Below are 20,234 nucleotides of genomic sequence, written 5' to 3'. Positions count from 1 at the left end.
GAGCTCTCTTCACCCTATAAATGCCTGCCTCCCCCGGCAACGTGCGTGGCTTCAGTGACCCCCACCTTGGGGCTCTGAGGTCCGCCTGGGGTGCAATAAATTTTCCCTTCCTTTGAGAAACTTAGCCTGGCTCTCCCTTTCTTTACCGCGCCGAACCTTTCATCTTGGTGCCACAAACCTGGGAAGGCCGTGTCCCCTGGCGCCGGGGTCGCCTTCCTGTCCCTGGGACCTCTCCTCTCCATTGCAGATGCCTCACACCCACCACTGGCCTTGATCCTTGGGGTAAGTCACCTGCCTGACCCTCCTTCCTGGGAGGCCCTCGCCTCTGGCTATCCTGCTCCTCTCCTGACCCCCTAACTCGGTTGGCTGTTCCGTAAACCGTGGGCCCACGTCAGCCGACTCCCGTTACACCTAGGCCCTGGGTTTGGGGAAACGCCCGTCCAGACTAGGTGCCCACATCCTAGGCCACAACCGAGGGGTGGAGATGTCTCTCTGGCTTGTTTGCCCCCGTTCCGAAGGCCAGGACCAAATCGGGGGACGCCGCGATTCGGGGCCTGCGCCCCCGACGGCCAGATCAGGTTCGTGGGACACTGTGTCCTGACTCTGTGCCCCCGTTAGTTGGGAAAGGAGCCGACTTAGTCATGGGGTCCGCAAATTCCAAGCCGAGCCCGGCCACCCCATTGGGATACCTTCTCTCAAACCTCAGTTCATTGGGACTTAGGCCAGATAACACCCTAAGCGTCTCGTCTTTTACGGCAACACTGCATGGCCTCAGTATCGATTGGACAATGGCTTCCACTGGCCTGAGCTGACACTTTTGACTTCTCGGTCCTTACAGACCTAAACAATTCTGTCACCGCAATGGAAAATGGTCAGAGATCCTTTAGGGCCAGGCTGTCTTTCTCTTGTGCTCCTCCCCTCTCCCCTCCTGAAAACCTGCCAGACTTTCTAAGTCTGGAGACTCCTCTCACTCTAGCCCTCTCCAGACCCCTCTTCAACATTCTCTGATCCTCTAGATTCTCAGTCTTCACCTCCTTCAGCTCCCCAATCCAGCCCCTCCCCTCCCCCCTTTCTTTTCACCTCTTAGCTGCCACATCTGCTCTCTTGTTGGGACTGACTGAAGGAGTAGTTAGAGTCCATGTTCCTTTCTCTCCTTCAGATCTCTCCAGATTAAAAAGCATCTTGGCTCTTTCACTAACAGTCCCACTACCTACACCAAAAAATTTCGTTATCTTTCCCAAGCCTATGACCTTACAAGTCATTATTTGCATGTTATCTTCTCTTCCACCCTAACCTCTGACAAAACGGACCAGACCGTGTTTTAGGTCTGCCCAAGACCATGCAGATCAGGTGCATTTGACTGACACAACCATGCCCCCAGGCTCTGAAGTGGTTCCCTGCCCAGAGCCAGGGTGGGATTACCAGACTGACAGACACGGCCCCCGGGGCAAAGCTCACCAAAAAAAAAAAAAAAAAAAAAAAAAAACGGTCCTCAAACCCCTATCCGGGATCTGCTGAACATGGGCTTTACAGTATTTAACAACTGAAAGGAATGGGACAGGCAGAGAAGGAACTCCGTAGTCGCCAGAAGGCTGAGCTTCAAGCTCAGGCCCTAGTAGCTGCCTTGAGACCGCCAGGCCCTGCTCCTCCGATGACCGCAGAGCCTGCCACCCGACAGAGGACGACAATGGGCCCCATGGGCCCCAACCGACCACTGCCGGGAGCCTGCTTCAAATATAGCCGAGAAGGCCACTGGTCCAGACAATGCCCCAACCGCCGCCCTCCGCCAGGACCATGCCCCATCTAAAAAGTCCAGGGTCACTGGAAAAGTGACCGTCCCTCCACGCCTGGCTGTGGTGGGCCAGTCCTTCCGGCCCCTGCAACTCTTGCCACCGGTGGTCTTGGGTTTGGCGGCTGAGGACTGAAGAGGCCTGGACTCGTCGACTCCAATAACCTTCCAGGAGCCCAGGGTGACACTCAAGGTAGCAGGTAAGCCCATCTCCTTTGGGGTTGACACGGGGGCTGCCTTCTCTGTCCTCTCCTCCTATTCTGGTCAAGTTTATCCTTCTCAGCCCTCGGTTATGGGTGTTGACAGCCTTCATCCTCAGCCCAGGACCACTGGTCTGCTCTTTCCTAGTCATGCCTTCTTGCCCTACACCACTCCTAGATCGCAACCTCCTGCCCAAACTCGGGGCTACTCATGGTTCCAAGACCCTAGCACCGCTCTCACCCTCCCACTGCTCCAAACATCTCCTAATCCTTCTCCTAATCCTTCTCTAAACATCTCCTAATCCTCCTCAGGACTACCCACTGTCCCGCTGTCTCCTTCTACTGTCAACCCCCTGGTCTGCAATATCTCTATCCTGATTGTTGCCATGCATTGTACCCCAGTTCTCATTTGCCTTAAGGACCCCTCTTTTCCCTCTCACCCCCAGTTTTCAATTTCCCTCACTCACCTTCAGGGTCTAAAACCCATCATCCAACTGTTAAAGGGCAGCCCTGATACTGAACGGGTTGCCTGGCTGTGGGTCCTCACCCGCGCTTAAAAGGGACTTATTAACACTCCACTACAGGCACACACAAAAGGTTAATAAAAGGTTTGTTTACAAGGGAAAAGGAAATAAGGAAAATGTACAATTCAGGGAGAAAATAGGGAAATAAAGTCTTTAATGAATCCTACCCGATCTGCCAACCTGGAAACCCAAAGGCACTCTCCGAGTTGGCTGAACGTTGCAAGCTGGCGGAGAGCCAAAATGGGGGACCCCTCCAAAGCCCACGTGTCTGGCTTTATACCCACCTGGCTGCTTAACCCCACCCTCAGGTCCCAGCCACCTTCCCTTTGGTGGTGAAGGGATTTGGAGTTCCCAGTGTCTTGGCTTTGACCTGGGGTGGGGGGTGGAGTCCACAAAGCCTTTATGGAACTAGCTTTAGGCCATCCCTTTCCCCCTAACAATACCAACCAGGTTTCCCACCTGACCTCTTCTCAACCTATAAAAGCCTGCCTCCCCCTGACAATGTGCACAGCTTCACTGACCCCCACCTTGGGTCCCCGTGAGGTCCACCCTGGTCACAATAAATTTTCCCTTCCTTTGAGAAATTTAGACTGGCTCTCCTTTTCTTTACTGCGCCAAACCTTTCAGGAGGGAAGAGGGGAGACTGGGCCACCATTGGAACCAGGAGCTTCTGAGCCTGAGTAGCTGGACACCCTTGGCTGGGTTGTTCCTCAGCTCCTTTGCAGGTCAGTCACCCTGACAGACCCCCTAGGGCATTCAGATCAGCACCAAGCAAAGCACCTGACCCAGGATCCAGCCAGGGGCTCTAGAACCCCAGTCACTGTCTGGCTCCGCCCACCTGACCAGCCCCTCAGACACTGGAGATGTACTTTCTTTTACAAATAAATATTGTGTGATTATCAGAAATGCCTCTTCCATCCTGGGCTATCAGTATGGCAAGGGACTATGCTGCCTGCCCCCAGCACCCAGGCTTGCAGCCTCCCAGCCTGCTCATCTGCTCCCCTGCTTAAGCATTAAAGGCCTGTCAGATCTGCCTAGGGCTCCAAATTCCTTTCCCCCTCCTGAATAACAATGAACCTGGCTGGTGCTGCCAGTTTCAGGACTTCTCCCAAATCTGTCTGGCCCCGCCCCCAGGCAGTTACTTTCTGAGTTGACTCCAGGGAAAGGAAACCACATGCAGGAGCCCGGAAGTGGAGCTGCAGGGGGACTAGCAGCGATTTTGTTGCTGACTGCTCCGTGAGGAAGGGAGGATTGAAGAAGTCCAGGCCAAGGTTTGCTCTGGGGTGGACTGTGAGTTCCTTGTCTGCGTGTCTGTGGGTGTGTGTGCACTCACAGGGGTATTTGTTCCTGCATGTGCATGTGTGTGGTCCATAGCAATAAGGAGCTCACCGGAATCTGTGAAAGGTCAGGGCTTTTCCTTCTAGCTCTCTCCCACTGCTTTCTCTTTCCCAGGCACAGTGTCACATTTCAGATCAGTGTGTGAGGTCAGCAAGGGCAGGCACTTGGGGTTCAGGAAGGGCATCCAGGAGCACAACCCCAGGCATAAAGAAGGCTGGTGCAGCCCCTGGGAGAAATCACCTCCATGGGAGTGCAGTCTGCAGAGACATTTTCTAGGCTCTGAGGGCTAGTCCCGAAAATAGTGGGAAATAATCTGTCCAGTTCCTTATGTTGGATCTGTTCTTAGTCCCTGTGAGTGCAAAGGAAATGTCTCTCACTCCCTCCCTCAGCACCTCCCCACACATACCCAGCAAGGGGAGGGCAGCAGGCTGGGAGCCTGAGCAGCTGCCGCTGTGGGGAAGGGCTGACCCTCTGCTCTGGTCCCTGCTCCTCTGTCTCCAGCTCTCAGTCCTCACTGGTGGACACTGGGGGGTCAAGCACAAGGAGCCCACAACGGACAGGTCTTGCCCTCTGCTTCCTGCCTCCCCACATCCTGGTTCTGCAAATTCCCTCTGCCTCAGGCACCCTGACCTTGTCCTGGGAGACCTGTCCTCCCCTGGAGGGAGACAGTCACCTCCCTTGTGCCCAGGGCCTCTGCTCCCAGCACTAACACCTTCTCTTGCCACCCTCTGAGGCTCTCCTGCTTTCAGTGTGGTCTCCATGGAAATGTGAATAACCTGGAGACCCTTTTTCTCCAAGGGTTTTAGTAGGGTCCAGAGAACCAGACAAGGGGGTGTGAACAGAGTCATGTATGATTGACCCCATGGACTCTGTTTGCCAACCATTCACCTCAGTGTTGGTCCCAGGACAAAGAAGGAACTCATAACTCGGGACTGACTCCTGTTGAAGCTCATCAGACATGGAGAGAGTTTCACTCTTCTCCATGAGTCCCCCCACTTTTTTTTTTAAAGATTTATTTATTTATGCATACAAGAACGGGGGTACAGGCCAGAGGTAGGTGGGGCTCGGTTGAGAGGATTCAGCAGAGACAGAGTAGGGAGCAGAACATGCAGATTGACTGAAATACACTGCTGAGGGGAGCTGCGGGTGAGGGTGAGATAGGAGAGGTCTGCTGCACCATGTGGGTAGCTCCTTGGCTGTCCTGGGGTGGAACTCATATTGCAGAGGCTGCAGATAGCTTCACAGTGCTGTCCTTAACCACTTGCGCCATTAGTGTCCTTACATAATTTCTGTTCTCTCATACAACTTTTGTGAGCTCACCTGTCTGCTTCTCTATCTCTGCTAGCAGGTGATACAGGGCACTTTTTGCCAAGATGGAATGATTTTACCTGTCTAGCCCGGGGGCATTGGCAGACTTTAAGAACTGAATTATGGCTGATGGGACTGAAACATTGAATTCAAATGTTATTATTGAAATTTAATCTAAATTAAGGTGGGCAGGGCCTCTCCTGGTGGTGCTGTGGTTGAGCGCAGCGCTGTGAAGCTGTCCACAGCCTCTGCGGCGCTGGTTCGATCTCAGCCAGCTGACAAAGGTCCCACATGGCATGGCAGACCGCTCCTGTTGCTCCCGCTGCTCCCCTCAGCAGTATATTTTGTCAGTCTGCCTTTTCTGTTCCCTGCTCTGTCTCTGGTGAATCCTCTTACCCTCCCACATGTCTGGCCTGTACCCCGGTTCTTGTATAAAAAAATAAATAAATTAAAAAAAAATAGATAAATAAATTAAGGTGGGCAAATGTGACAGGTATCACCATATTCTACAACACAGGAACATATGAGGCATCTTTCAAATTGCAATCCACTTATCTCTCCAGGGAGAAGACTTCAACACCTGCGCAGGCTCAGAGGCTCAGGTGAGGCTTCTGTCCTTCACTCTGGGTTATCCTGGCGGATTCATCTCTGCCTGTAGATACGTTGTAGAACTTTTAGGAAGAGCCATGGCCTCATCCCCAGTGATGAGGAGGATGAGGAAGGAAGCCATGTGCTCCATCTGCCTGGAGCTGATGACAGAGCCCATGAGATCAACTGTGGACACAGCTTCTGCCACTAGTGCCCCTCCTTCACACAGCAGAGGCAGGGGCAGTGGTCACAGGACAGACCGTGTCTTGAGTTTGTTTTTGTCTGCCTGCTGCTGTGTGGGGGTAGTTGATCCCCTGTGGCATTCCCTAGTCTCCTTCCCAGGCCTTTGACAAGACAAACTCGGGATGAGCTGTACCAGGTCCAGAATCATCTCCAAGACAGTGAGGGTGGAGGCAGATGCCAGGAGTCATCATGGGAACAGGGACCTCTGTCTGTGAATCTGATGCCTCAAGAGGGGCCTCCCCTTCCCCATGTGGGGCCTGCCCCACAGGCTATGTCAGGTCACGATGAGATTTAATTTGTCCCCTCTGCTGTTGCTCTGAAGGAAGGGTGCTGTTCCTACCAGGCCCTCCAGTCAGGATTCCTGAGTGTAAAACCTCTGGCATTTTGACAAGTTTCCTCCCTCATCTGTCTGGACCCGCCCCCTCATCAGTTTCGTTTCTGAGTTGACTCTAGTCAGAGGAACTTCCCTTCCAGGAATTCGGAAGTGGAGCTGCAGAGAGACTCACAGCGATTTTATGACTGACTGCCCTGTGTGGAGGAGTGCAAAGTCCAGGCCAAGGTTTGCTCTGGGGTGGACTGTGATTTCTCTCTGTGTGTGTGTGTCTGTGTGTGTGGTGGGAATGGGTGGTGGATGGCAATAAGGAGCTCACCAACTGTGAAAATATAAAGGGAGGGAGACGGTCACCTCCCTTGTGCCCAGGGACACAAGGGAGGCCATGGCTCTTCCTAAAACTTCTAAAGAGTATCTATAGGCAGAGAAAAATAACCAGGTTTTTCCAGAGTGAAGGACAGAAGGACCTGACCCTCTGAGTCGGCACAGGTGTTGGAGTCTTCTCTCTGGAGAAGACTTGCAACTCCCTCCAGCTCTCCTGCCCGGTGGGGTCTCCATGGAAACGGGACTAACCTTTTTCTTAGAGGGTTTAAGTGGGGTCCAGAGACCAACATCGGAGTTTGAGGACAGTCAAGTGGGACTGACCCCATGGACTCTGTTTGCCAACATTCATGTCAGTGTTGCTGGCAGAACATAGAAGTCACTCGGGGCTGACTCCTCCTGAAGCTCTTTAGACACAGAGAGAGTTTCACTCTCTCTCCCTGAGTTCTCTTCTCTCATACAACTTTTGTGAGCAAACCTGTCTGCTTCTCTATCTCTACGAGTACCTGCTCCAAGAACATCTCCTGCCATGGTGGATTGTTCTGTGCCTGTGTATGGGGGAATTGGCAGATATTAAGCATTGAATTATGCTGGTGGGACAGAAACACTGAACTTAAGTTTTATTGAATTTTAATCAATGTAAACTGAATGGGGCAAACATGACAGGGATCACCCTATTCTACCACACAGGGACAGGTGAGGCATCTTTCAAATTCTAATCCGTTATATCTCCAGAGAGAAGATTTCAACACCTGTGCAGACTCAGAATCTCAGGTGAGGCTTCTGTCCATCACTCTGGAAAGTCCTGGCTGATACACCTCTGCCTATAGATACTTAGCAGAACTTTGAGGAAGAGCCATGGCCTCATCGCCAGCGATTAGGAAGATGAGGGAGGAAGCCACGTGCTCCATCTGCCAGCAGCTGATGAAGGAGCCCGTGAGTGTCAACTGTGGGCACAGCTTCTGCCACCAGTGCATAGACAATATCATTGGGCAGCAATATTTTGTGACATCTTTTATTTGGAGAGCTCGCTGTCCTCTGTGCCAAACATCACTTCAAAGGGAGAGTGTCCGACCCAACAAGCACCTTGAAAACCTCCTTGAGCGCATCCAGGAGCTGGAGCGTGAGAGGCTGTGTGAGGAACATGGGGAGCACCTCCACCTATTCTGTGAGGACGACGGGCAGCTCATCTGCTGGTGCTGTGAGCGCTCCCCCCAGCACAGAGGACACCGCACGGCTCTAGTGGAGGACGTGTATCCAGGCTACAAGGTGAGTGAGTGGCCATACCTTTCAGCAAGTTCTTCCTCTTATGTTGCACATTTTTATTGATATTACTTAGTCTGAACACCAAGATTGTGACTGCAAAAATGTTGTTTCCATCATGTTATTTTCTGAATAATAATTATGATCCCAGTGAGTCAGGTCATCAATCATTTTCTTCTTTTTTTTTTTTTTTAAAGATTTATTTATTTATTTATACATACAAGCACTGGGTACAGTCAGAAGCACAGGAGGGTGAGAGAATTCACCAGAGCCAGAGCGGGGAGCGGAGCAGGCAGAAGGACCGAAGCACACTGCCGAGGGGAGCAGCGGGCGGCAGGAGAGGTCTGCATGCCATGTGGGACCCTCCTCAGGTGGCTGGGGAGCAGCTGGGGATTGAACTGGCGCTGCAGAGGCTGCGGGCAGCTTCCCAACCCAGAGCTCAACCGCTGTGCCACCGGGGAGGCCCAAGGTCATCTCTTTCTATGCTGCACTTTAAGGTTGGGCAGAACCTTTCCTGTAAGAATTTCCTGTAATGAAGTTCCCCTGGACAATAGACTGTGCTCTTTGTCACACCTGCGTCATTCATGGCCTCACCTCAAATACGTAAGTGGAGACACCACAGCGTGCAAGAGCACAGGGAAGAATCTGAAATCTCAGAGGTCAGAGCCAACACCTTCTTGATATCCCAGAGTCCACAAAGAGTAAGAAAAGGAACTCAGGACGCCTAACGTGCCTCGGTGTGGGTGGTGAGGTGGGGGACACTAGGGGCAGGAATGAGTGTGTGAGGGGGAGACTTCCCTGAGTGAGTCCTGAAGGACACACACAATATCACCACCGGCAGAGTGTGGATAGGAGACAGGAAGCCAGATCAGGTGGTTCACTTGTCACGAGAGCTTGCCTGACTCTCCATGGCCCAGTCAGGGGGCTCGTGAGAGGAAAGGCCGTTGCGGGCATGGGAAAGGATGTCAGGAAGGATCGTTGGTATTACTCGGAGTCTATACCCCTCCCCAGAGTGGCCTGGGACAGTAGGACTTTGTTTGTGGAGGGAAAGATCAGGTTGACATGTAAAAACACATACTGCGTGGACAAAATAAACAACAAGGACAAAATCTAAGGATTGGAAATGGCAACAGGTGTGAGCATAAACTGGGAAGGGGAGTTAGGGTTTAAACATACTTGGTGGGAGGGATGAAGCCTTGAGAGACCTTTCAGTCATTTCCAATGTTTTTGACACAATAGCTTTTAACATAAGGGTCCCTTTGATGTGGAGGAATGAAGAAGTGGGATTCCTTCCTCTCTGCCCCTTTGACATTTGAAGTAACATCCCCAGTGTGGGGCTCTGAGTTCCCTCATCACTGAGGTGCCTGTGTATTGTGTGAAGGTTCTGGATCCTGTGTCAAGGCATGTCAGCCCTGACCATTGCTCAGTGCACTCACCTCTTCCTGTAACCCCATGAGCAGTCAGTGCTGTAATGGGGCAGGTCTCACTGCTTCTCCCCATGTCATCAAATAGGAGGAACACAAGGTGATGGGCATAGCATCAAGAGTCAGACTGCTGAGGTCAAATATTATTTTAGCCTCTTCCGAAGTGGGCAACTGGGAGCAGCTCAGTTCTTGCTTCATGACTTGGTTTCTCCATCTGTAAATGGAGAAAAGGGCTGCCCCCTCCCACCCGACACACACACCAGGAAGTTGTCATAAGTTGTAAGGACATTCTCTAGGTGGAGTTGAGAATAGCACTGTGCTCATAGCAAAAGCAAATCAGTCTTTTGGTAAATAGTTTCCTGAGCATTATTTTGAGAGTGTTGTGATGTTATGAGTAAATTTGTGAATTTGCAGAGGCCAGGAGGCAATTCCTTTATTGTGGATGACAATGAGCAGTTTAGTAAGCTAGATCCCTTCTCTTGAAAATGTGAGGAAAGGGTGCCTTCCTGGTGGTACAGGGGTTCAAGACTCAATGCTATCAAGCTATCCCAGCCACTGCAGCATGAGTTCAATTCCTGGCCAGGAAGCAACCCACATGGTGCACCAGACCTCTCCTCAGCAGTTTCTTTCAGTCCATCTGCCTGTTCTGCTCCACACTGTCTCTGGTGAATCCTTTCACCACCCCCATCCCCCCACATCTCTAACCTACACTCCAGTTCATGTAGGCATAAATGAGTAAAAAATAAATCTTCAGTAAAGAAAAAAGAAAGTGTGAGAAACTTTTGAATAAACCCTAGAGATGGATGTGGACACGAATCACTGTGAGTTGACATCATGACACTGTTCTCCAGGTGATACAGGGCGCCCCCTCATGACCTGGTTCTATAACTTCAACTGCCATCCTGGGCTCTCCTTCCTGACTTGGCTTAACATGTGAAAAGTTCCCTATGTGTCAGGCACTGTGTATTATCTATGATGGGTCCAGCACGTTATTTTACAAAATTTGCTTTTAGATGATTTTAACCTTAAACGATGAGCAGCATTTTCCTGGCTGACTGTAGTGCGGAGTTAGTCCAATCCTTAGTTCCGCGATGAGCTGGGAATCGCATCTCTGCCACCTACCAGTGATGGCCCCTTGGGCAGGTTACTGCTCCCTTCCTAAGCCTCCACATCTACAGCACAGAAAGATGTTACAATCCAGCAACTGCTCAGGGACTCCTAGGAATCACTTAATACTACTGCCCTCATGTTGCTTCCTCTCAAAGTGTAAGGTTCAATGTTATTGTACTGCTTGGAGGTTGGGATTCCCTGTAAGTACCAAATGAAGATTTGATATGGATTAGCCAGACCTCACTCAACATTTCCTGCAGGACAAGCTCCAAGACATTGTAACAAACCTGAAGGAAACTCAAGACCACTGTATCAGTGTGAAGTTGTTCACGGCAGAGCAAATAACTGCATGGAAGGTAAGAATTGGAGTTTAGTGATCACAAACTATTTTTCATCCTGAATTCAAGTATAGGCTATGACTGGGCAAAGTACTCATTGATAGTTTATTCTCATTAAACCAGTACAAATTGCTGAGCCCCAAAGAATATGCCAGTTTTTTAAAAAAATAATTCCTTTAGTTGTCTAATCTAGGAGAATTTCCCTCTACTTTCTTCAGCCTTGCAGGAGTAAAGTGCTAGGCATCCCATCACCTCAGTCAGGAGAAACAAAGCTGTTGTGCCCCTGACCTTCAACGGGCTTCCCATTTTCAATGACTGAAATTACCTCCTGTCTGAAGATCGTGAACTCACCTGCGCACATTTACCAGAGTACAGGGTCAGACCCTCTACCTTCCTGGTTGCAATACCACCCTAAGGGAATAACAGGACCAGTGCAGAAGACCTTCCCATAACTCAAGCTCATGAGGTTGTGATGAGGATAGAGCTCTGCAAGACTTACACACACTTGCACTGTAGACTTTGGGTCTCTAAGACAGTGTCCGTGGCTGACCAGCCCCTGCAGGATCAGAGACACATTCTTTTATGGATATGGATGTAATCCATCATTTAGTAACCAAATTCCCCAGATGTGTGAGCCATTTTGCCTCTTTCAGTTTCTCTTCCCACCTTGACCCTGCTTCTGTGTGAGTGGATGTGAAATTGACTCGTCCATCCCTCATTTCGAGATCCTTGGAAGTTGGAGGACCTTGGAAATAACATGTGAAGATTCCTGACACTGTAGGTGCTACAACTGCCTCTGTCTCCTCATTCTGGAATATTAGGTCATAGGGAGAACTTCTATTGCTACAAACCATATAAGGAAACCATGTCAATGCCAGAGTCCAGCTGTCCCAGGTCTCCTACAAAAAGTTCCGCTTCAGGGCCTCCCTGCTGGCTCAAGGAGATAAGTCTCAGACAGTGAAACTATTGGTAGCCACTGCAGCATGAGTTCAATCGCTGGACAGGGAGATGCACAGCAGTCCTCTTCTGCCTCACCGGCTGCTACCCTCAGCAGTGTATTTCAGTCAATCTGCCTGTTCTCCCCACTCTGTCTCTGATAAATTCTGTCACCTATGCAACTCTGGCCTTTACCCAAGTTCTTATATGCATAAATAAATAAAATCTTTGAAAAAAAATTCCACTTCATCCTAATCAATACTCCATCTACCATAATATCACAGTCACTAAAGCACTGTTGGAATTGAGAAAGCACAGATATAAATTGCAATTCCATATACCACAATAAAACCTGTGTTACACATAAAGATGAAATATGAATCCTGGTAGGTGCAATAATATATCTGGTAGCTCTTCAGGGTTCCCCTATTGAGTATTATAGACTCTCCTATGAGTCTGATGACTTAAATTCAGCATTGGTTATATTCACTATCAGCGTTTAGTTGAAGAAATTCTCTCAGAACATATATATAGCATGTTACTTGCCCATAGTGCTTGGTTTTATCTTCATAAATGATAAGTTACTTGCTATTGGCCAAATTCCATTATTCTCCTGTTTAGCATTCCGGGAACATCTTCTTCTGCATCGTGGCTGGAGAAAAAGGAAATGTACCAGGTGGCTGCAGCTTATGATCACCTTCCACATCAGAGTGCAGCCTTTAGGTCATTTCTAGTGTACAGTCCAGTGGCATGAAATACATTTACTTGCTTTGCAGCCATCACCATCCTCCGTCTGCAGAACTATTTCAGCATTCCAAATTGGAGACTCTATGTCCATGAACAATAACTCCATTGCTCCCTCCTTCCGGCTTGAGGGCCACCGAACTACTTGTTGTTTCTCAATTTGATGAGGGCCCACATATGAGAGGACTCATAGGGTCTTTCTCTTTTGTGCTTTGGCTCATGTCCCTCAGCATGAATCTTCAAGATACGTCCAGTTGGGCACATGTCACAGTTTGCTTTCTTCCTAGGGGTGAGCAGATTTGCACTGTGTCTCAGTCCTACCTGTGTTTACTGACTCACCAAAGAGGTATGTTTGGTTTGTTTCCCCCTTTTCTGCCTACTTTCTTGATTCTAGGAGAACATAGAGCTTCGGAGACAAGAAATCAAGTCTGAGTTTTGGAATCTCCACTGCTTCCTCCATGAGGAGGAGAGGGCTTATCTATGGAGACTGGAGAAAGAGGAAGAGAAGCTGCTGGCGAGACTGCAGGACAGTGAAGCCAGTCTGGACAATCAGAGCTGTGAACTGGAGAAGCTCGTCCTGGAACTAGAGAAGAAATGTCAGGGCTCAGCCCAGAATTTATTGCAGGTGAGGGAGGCTGTGAAATTGGAGGAAAGAAAGAATGTGTCTGTTTCTGATCTATTGAGAGGAGAATGTCAAGGGAGCCTGGGAAGTTTGGGAGTCCTCTCTGCCTCATTCAATATTTAAAGTAATAAATGTTGAAGGCTATAGCAGCAGCAGCTCTTTTGCCCATTTCTGTCTATGCAAGTGTCCTTTACTCTTCTCTCCCTTTTTATTATAAACCTCCCCTTTGGAAACCAAAGAAAAGATCCATATCAATGTCAGCTGGTGTCCTATGCAGGTATCCACAGGGGCAGTATGTGATTCAGACACCAGCTTCTCTGGGTCGAATGTAGGTTTCTTGGCCATATGGAACCACAGAATAACCTTCATCCCATTTATTCACCCTTGTCAGTTGTTCATGGAACCTTCACCCCATCTCTTGAAAATGACTGGTGGTATAGAGTGGGGCATCCAAAATGAATGATAACCTTCTCCTGAACCACTTGTCTTGGGCCATGAGCTCTTAGGGAACCTCATTTCAGCTGCCTGGAGCTTCCAGCTGGTGAACATAAATGCCTGGATTCCAGTTGCTGTTGCAGGACGGGTGGTTGCACTGTGAGGGTGAGGATGTAATGTGATAGCGCCCTCAGCAGGTGACATCTGTTGCCTTTGCTTCCGTGTCCCAGAGCCAGGGTCTGGGCATGGATTCCCCACTGAGGACCTTTGTCATAAGTGACAAAGGTAAGATGGGCTCCTCAGAAGGAAATTGTATCACTAATAGCAGAGGGAAATGCAACCTTGCTCCTGGCCTCTTCTCTAATGTCACGGGTTAATGTAAATGAAGACTCCATAACTCCCCCCAAGCCTGAGTAAGTGTGATCACATACTTACACACACTGGCAGTGACTATCCTAGGAGACTAGGATGGGAATCTTTCAACCTGGGTATGTGTGGTTGTCTCAGGCTTTGTCACTCTACTTCCTGGGGTGGAGTGTTCATAGCAAGTAGCCCCATGTTTCAAGTGACACAAAATACTGATTTCCCCACACTCACATTTGTCTTTGTTTTTACTGTAGGATGTGAAAGACACATTAAACAGGTGAGTCTGTATGAATGTGGGAGTGTGAGGATGTGGGCAGTTGTGTGGCTACCCAGAGCTGAATGGAATGTCCCCTGTTCCTTATAGGAATTCAGATGTGAAGCTGAAATTGCCAGAGATATTCTGTTTGGAGCCTCAAACTGTGTGCCATGTTCCTGAGCTTTACTTTGATGTGAAGAAAATGTTAAGGTGCTTCCAAGGTGTGTGAAGTCAACATTTCCCTTCATGCTTTACATAGAATGCCCCTTTGGTGGCAACTAACTCAGCAGCTGTCCCTGGGTAGACTCAGAGACAGAGAGGCTGTTTGGCTGTTCTCAGTGAAGCTGGAAATCTCTACCTTGTGGGTAAGCAGGGATGTAGTGTCCCTGTTAACTCTTCAGGCTCTTTAAATTCCTTCTCTCCCAGACTAATCACCTGCTCATTCTCCCCATCTAAATAACAATATAGAAGATTTCACTTCCCTCACTTATCATGACATTTAACAGCATCAATGTATGCAGTGTTTAGAACATTTATTACAATTTCATTAAACTCTCAGCAATGCAAGAAAGATAGATCAGTATTTTAAACTGTGATGAAAATGGTTTTAAGGCCTTGACTCCTCTAAATGTTAGAATCCTGGGCGTCCCCGGTGGCGCAGCGGTTGAGCGCTGGGTTGCGAAGCTGCCCGCAGCCTCTGCAGCGCCGGTTCGATCCCCGGCTGCTCCCCAGCCACCTGAGGAGGGTCCCGCATGGCGCGCAGACCTCTCCTGCCGCCCGCTCCCCTCAGCAGTGTACTTCGGTCCTTCTGCCTGCTCTGCTCCCCGCTCTGGCTCTGGTGAATTCTCTCACCCTCCCGCGCTTCTGACTGTACCCAGTGCTTGTATAAATAAATAAACAAATAGATAAATAAATAGATAGATAAATAAACAAATAAATCTTTAAAAAAAAAAAGATAAATGTTAGAATCCTAATGAAAGCCAGTATGACCAATTCCAATCCTGAGCTTTTAATCCTTTAGTTCTTACTTAGTTTTTGTCATTTTCCATATGTCCACAATTAGATAATAAGCTAAATATTATTAAAAAATTATTTAGGCTGTAAAATCAGAATGAACCTGACAGAGGCCAAACCAAAATTGATTCCACTGGTGTGCTGCTATTTTAAGTATGTATTTTATCCCACCAGGTTATTTCTTTAAAGATTTATTTATTTACCCATACTAGAGCTGGCACACAGGCCAGAGGTGTTGGGGGGGGCGGTGGAAGGATTCACCTGAGACAGAGTGGGGAACAGAACAGGCAGACTGACTGGAATACACTGCTAAGGGAACAGTGGGCGAAACAGGAGAGGTACTGTGCATGTAGGTTGGCTCCCTGGCCAGCCATGGATTAAACTCATGCTGCAGAGGCTGAGGATAGCTCACAGTGCTGTGCTTAACCCCTTGTGTCCCGAGGGAGGCCCAAGAGTCATCTATTTTCTATTTAGGTTGCTTCTGCAGGGATTTTCCCATATCTGCCCATTGTCATTTATAAGCATTTTGATTGTGTAATCTTACCATTTTTATTGGTGTTTTTATTACTGTATTACACTGAATTACATTCAAGTAACCGGTCTGTGTAACATAGATCTACAGATATATGTTCATTCTTTCAATCTGACTAGTCTTATTCATGGCTACATAGTCCATGTAGAAAATGTGATGTAAACTGCATTTTCTCTACTTATTAATCGCTGGTATTTTCATTTGTCTATTAAATTGGTCTGTTTGAGGGCCTCCCCAGTAGCTCAGCGGGTTGAGCGCAGTGCTGTGAAGGTGACCGCAGTCTCTGCAGCACTGATTCAATTCCCGCCAGCCAAGGAGAATCCCACATGGGGAGGCGGACCTCCCCTGTCTCGCCCGCTAGTCTGCTCAGCAGTGTATTTCGTCAGTCTGCCTGTTCTGTTCCCCACTCTGTCTCTGATGATTCCTCTCACCATCGTGCAACTCTGGCCTGTACCCCAACCTCTTGTATAAATAAAACAATAAGAAATTAAAAAAATAAATTGGTCTGTTTGAACTGTCTTAGTCTTCCCCAGTTTAGTGATCTTTTTGGCCAGCCTCACACTTAAGAAATCACACTCCTGTTGCCTCCCTGAGACGCAAGGGGTTAAGAAGCAACCTATGAAGCTGTCTGCAGCGACTGCAGCATGAGTTTGATCCCTGGCCAGGGAGGTAACCACATGGTGCAGCAGACCTCTCCCGACTCATCCGCTGCTCCCCTCAGCAGTGTATTTCAGTCAGTCTGCCTGTTCTGTTCCCCACTCTGTCTCTGGTGAGTCCTCTCACCCATACTCCTCTGGCCTGTGCCCGAGTTCTTGTATGCATAAATAAATAAACCTTTAAAAACAAACAAATTACACTCCTGGCCAGCATCATGCTTAAAAAGATCATTATTTTTTTATTTTACTTATACTAGTCAGATCCTTTTGATGTGCGTTATTCCAGCATAAATTGTATCACTTTTTACTCATCCCTGGGACAATATGGACTATCATCTGCAGCAACATAAAAGACTTCACACCAAAATTCATGGGTCTGAGAGGTGCTCTGAGGGCTGAATAGAATACTGGGATCTGAGGTAACTGTTTCAATAACAAAATATGGCAGGACCTATGTTATTTTGCTTTCTGATAATCAGTGTGAAAGGTTATCACTAAAAATGGCTATAAGCTTCTTTTTTGCGTCAATATTCCATGATTCTTGGTGGCCCTACACAGGGGATAAGGGTTGTGGAGAGGAGCAACCACTCTGGTTAGTCAGTCCCTTGCCTTCTCTGAGGGACTGAGTTGGTGATGATGACGGTGATGGAGAGGATATTACTTCCACTTATTGCTTACTTACCAAATGCCAGGAACTTCTCCAAGCAGTAGGGTGCATGAGCTCCTTCAATCCTCCCGACCGTTACTGTGGCGGGTATGATGATTTCCTACTATAGCATGCAGAGTCTTAGAAAGTGACTCTCAGAGCTAGAAGAAGTAGGCAGCACCTGAATCCAAGAAGGTTGTACTTGAAGTGCACTGTCTTCTCAGCAAATAAAATGTGTCTTTCTCTTTTATCAGTCAGCGTGACTCTGGATCCAAACACAGCTCATCGTGAACTAATTCTGTCTGAGGATCGGAGACATGTGACCCATGGAGGCAGACGGAAGAAGTATTTCAGTTCTAAAAGATTATGTTCCTTACCATGTGTCCTGGGCTGTGAGGGCTTCACCTCAGGAAGACATTACTTTGAAGTGGAGGTGGGAGAAGGATCTGGGTGGGACTTAGGAGTTTGTCTGGAAAATGTGCACAGGTACAGGGACATGACCCCAGAGCCTCAGTCTGGCTTCTGGGCCATCAGACTCTGCCAGGAGAATGGCTACATGGCCCTTACCTCTCCCCCAACACCCCTTCCATTGAGGGAGCGGCCCCTGCTAGTGGGAGTTTTTCTGGACTGTGAGGCTGGACTTGTGTCCTTTTACAATATGAACACTGGCTCCCACATGTTCACCTTCCCAAGGGCCTCCTTCTCTGGTACTCTTCGGCCTTATTTCCTGGTTAATCATTCTTCTTCTTTGTTCCTCCCTCCACCCCTGGAGTCAATTTAAAAGAGTCTCTTTTTTTCCCATTGTAGAAATATAATGTCAGTCCTATTAGGTCAGGACTTGGTCTATTTTGTCATTTGCTCTTTCCCTTTACCTGAACTGGCGCTGAGTTCACACTGGACACTCAGTGAGTGTGCCATGACTGCTGGACACAGCCACTGTGCAGACAGCACAGAAGATCAGCCTGACTGGCAGGGAAGTGAGAGAACAGCAGGGTCATCCCTCATACTCAACCCCTGTCACTGGGTCAGATCTCTGACCTTCCAGGGTCCTGGTCTCACGCTGGGTGTCTGGCCTCTTCCATTTCATGTCAAGTTTTCACGCTCCATCAATGTTGTAGTTTGGGTTAGTAGTTGCTTCTGTTTCTGGACAAACCATCCCACTGTATGGATATCACGCATCGTGTGTGTCCGTTCATCAAAGGATGGACATTGGTTGTTTCCACTTTGGGGCGAGTTCAAATGATGCCATTGAGAACAGTGCTGTACAAGTTTTTGTGTGATTATGGTCCAATTTGGAGGTTTATACCTAGGAGTAGAATTGCTACTTCCTGTGATAATTTGTTCAACTTTTTTTTTTTGAGATTTATTTATAGAAGAACTGAGGTACAGGCCAGATGCGATGGAGGGTGAGCAGATTCACCAGAGAGAGAGCGGGGAACAGAACAGGCAGGCTGACTAAATACACTGCTGAGGGGAGCAGCGGGTGTGACAGGTGAGGTCTCCCGAGCCATGTGGGACTTCGCCGGCCTGCCAGGATCCAACCCGTGCTGCAGAGGCTGCGAGAGCTTCACAGTGTGGTGCTCAATTGCCTGCTCCACCAAGGGAGGCCCAAGTTGTTCGTCTTTTTAAGGAACTGTCTGTTTTCCAAGGATGCTACAGCATAGTATATCCTCACATGCCATGTATGACATTCCAATTTCTCTACATTTTATTATGGGTATTTTTAAATGTAACTATGCTAATGGATGGTAAGTGCTATCTCCTTGAGATTTTGTTTTTTTCTGGCTTTTGCATTTTCCTAATGAGTGGTGATGGTGACAGCTTCATGGCTAATTGTGTGTCTTTTTGGAATTATCTCTATTCACATACATTGCCCATTTTAGTTGGGTTATTTGTATTTTGGTTTGTAATAACTTCTGAATGCCAATTACAGTTCTAGGTATGTCCCTTATCAGCCTAATAATTTTAGAAACTTTCTGTCATTCTCTGAGTTGTCTTTTACATTCTTGATGGAGTCCTATGAAGCTCACCTCAGTATCCTTGTTATATTGAACTTTTATTACTTGTGCTTTGGTGTCATCCAGATAACCATTGGGAACCCAAGGGAACAAGAGTTTTTCCCTCTTTTCTTCCAAAAGGTTTTAACCATTTCAGTTCTTATACTTAGATCTTTGGTTCATTTTGGGGATCCCAGTGATCTGTCCACTCCATTCTTTGAATTTCTCCATCCTACACTCCTCATACACAGGAAGGGATGCACTGAGGGAGGGACTACCTCTGGCCTCCCCTGAGCTGTCTCAGTACATCACACACATCACATGAAGCACTGGGCTCTCCCCACTTAGGGAACATGTCTCTGAAGTCTCTTCTGCCTCCCCTCCCCTCTCAGCCCTGAGCTCTGCATGATCCCCTCCCTTACACAGCAGGTGCCAGGGGGGCAGTGGTCACAAGACAGACCCTGTCATGAGCTTGTGTATGTCTGGCTGCTGCTGTGTGGGTGTGGTTGATCCCCTGTGGGGTCCCTCAGCTCCTTTCCTGGTCCTTTGACTATGGGGAGCCACGCTACTCATGTCATCTGACAAAAGTCCAGGCATGGGGCAGATTTCTGAAAAATCAGGAATCTTGTTAGCTGACTCCAAGATTCTCATTTGTTTATGGCTAGTTTCTACCATTGCTAAAATACGCATTTAAAAGTAAAACTGCAAATACTGATCAATCACTGAATAACCAGTTTGATGACAAATGGCACTGCATGATACAAATATCACATTTTTTATAAAATTAGTAGTTATCTGCCAAAAGGCAGCAATTCAACATTTGGCCTTACATTAACAAATTAAAAAAAAAACTTCTGGGAACAAAAGTCTGTAAAAATCCCTAGGCCGTCTTTGATATGAAGATGTGGTCTTTTGAGGCAAGGGCTAATTGGAGAAGGAAATTCATTTACCTTAAAGTTAAAGATAGCAGTTGGGTGGCAGAAGGGAGCCATGCTCCAAGTGTAAGAAAATTCCTAATAAACCAGGAGGCGCCATAGCTGACTCCTGCTAAATTCTTCCTGTTTGTTTAGGGCTGACTCCCTTGGAGGTGACAATTGGTATGGTAGCTGTTAGAGTGTGCATTCAAGAATAAGTCAACAGCAATTTTGTGACTGGTTGAGCTAGTAACCACGGCAGCACAAATAATGCACTTGGATATGGTTAATGTTACAACTACTGATATGTCACCTATCGACCATTTTTGAGAATCAAAG

At 48.1% G+C, this 20,234-nt stretch overlaps 1 protein-coding gene across 1 annotated transcript; it reads left to right on the top strand.

The window, feature by feature from the left end:
* Positions 1–7,527: 7,527 nt before the first annotated feature.
* LOC311188416 (E3 ubiquitin-protein ligase TRIM38-like) lies at positions 7,528–17,765 on the top strand (the record flags this gene model as incomplete). The annotated part of the gene is made up of 5 exons (XM_084259516.1): positions 7,528–7,965; positions 12,852–13,082; positions 14,135–14,157; positions 14,245–14,357; positions 17,239–17,765. 5 exons carry the CDS (start codon positions 7,528–7,530, stop codon positions 17,763–17,765), a joined length of 1,332 nt encoding a protein of 443 aa, XP_084115642.1.
* Positions 17,766–20,234: the final 2,469 nt, after the last annotated feature.

This window comes from Talpa europaea, assembly GCF_964194135.1.
Source record: "Talpa europaea genome assembly, chromosome: 2".
NCBI classification, from domain to species: domain Eukaryota; kingdom Metazoa; phylum Chordata; class Mammalia; order Eulipotyphla; family Talpidae; genus Talpa; species Talpa europaea.
The sequence above is the reverse complement of the archived record's forward strand: the minus strand, read 5'-3'. Positions and strand labels throughout refer to the sequence as shown.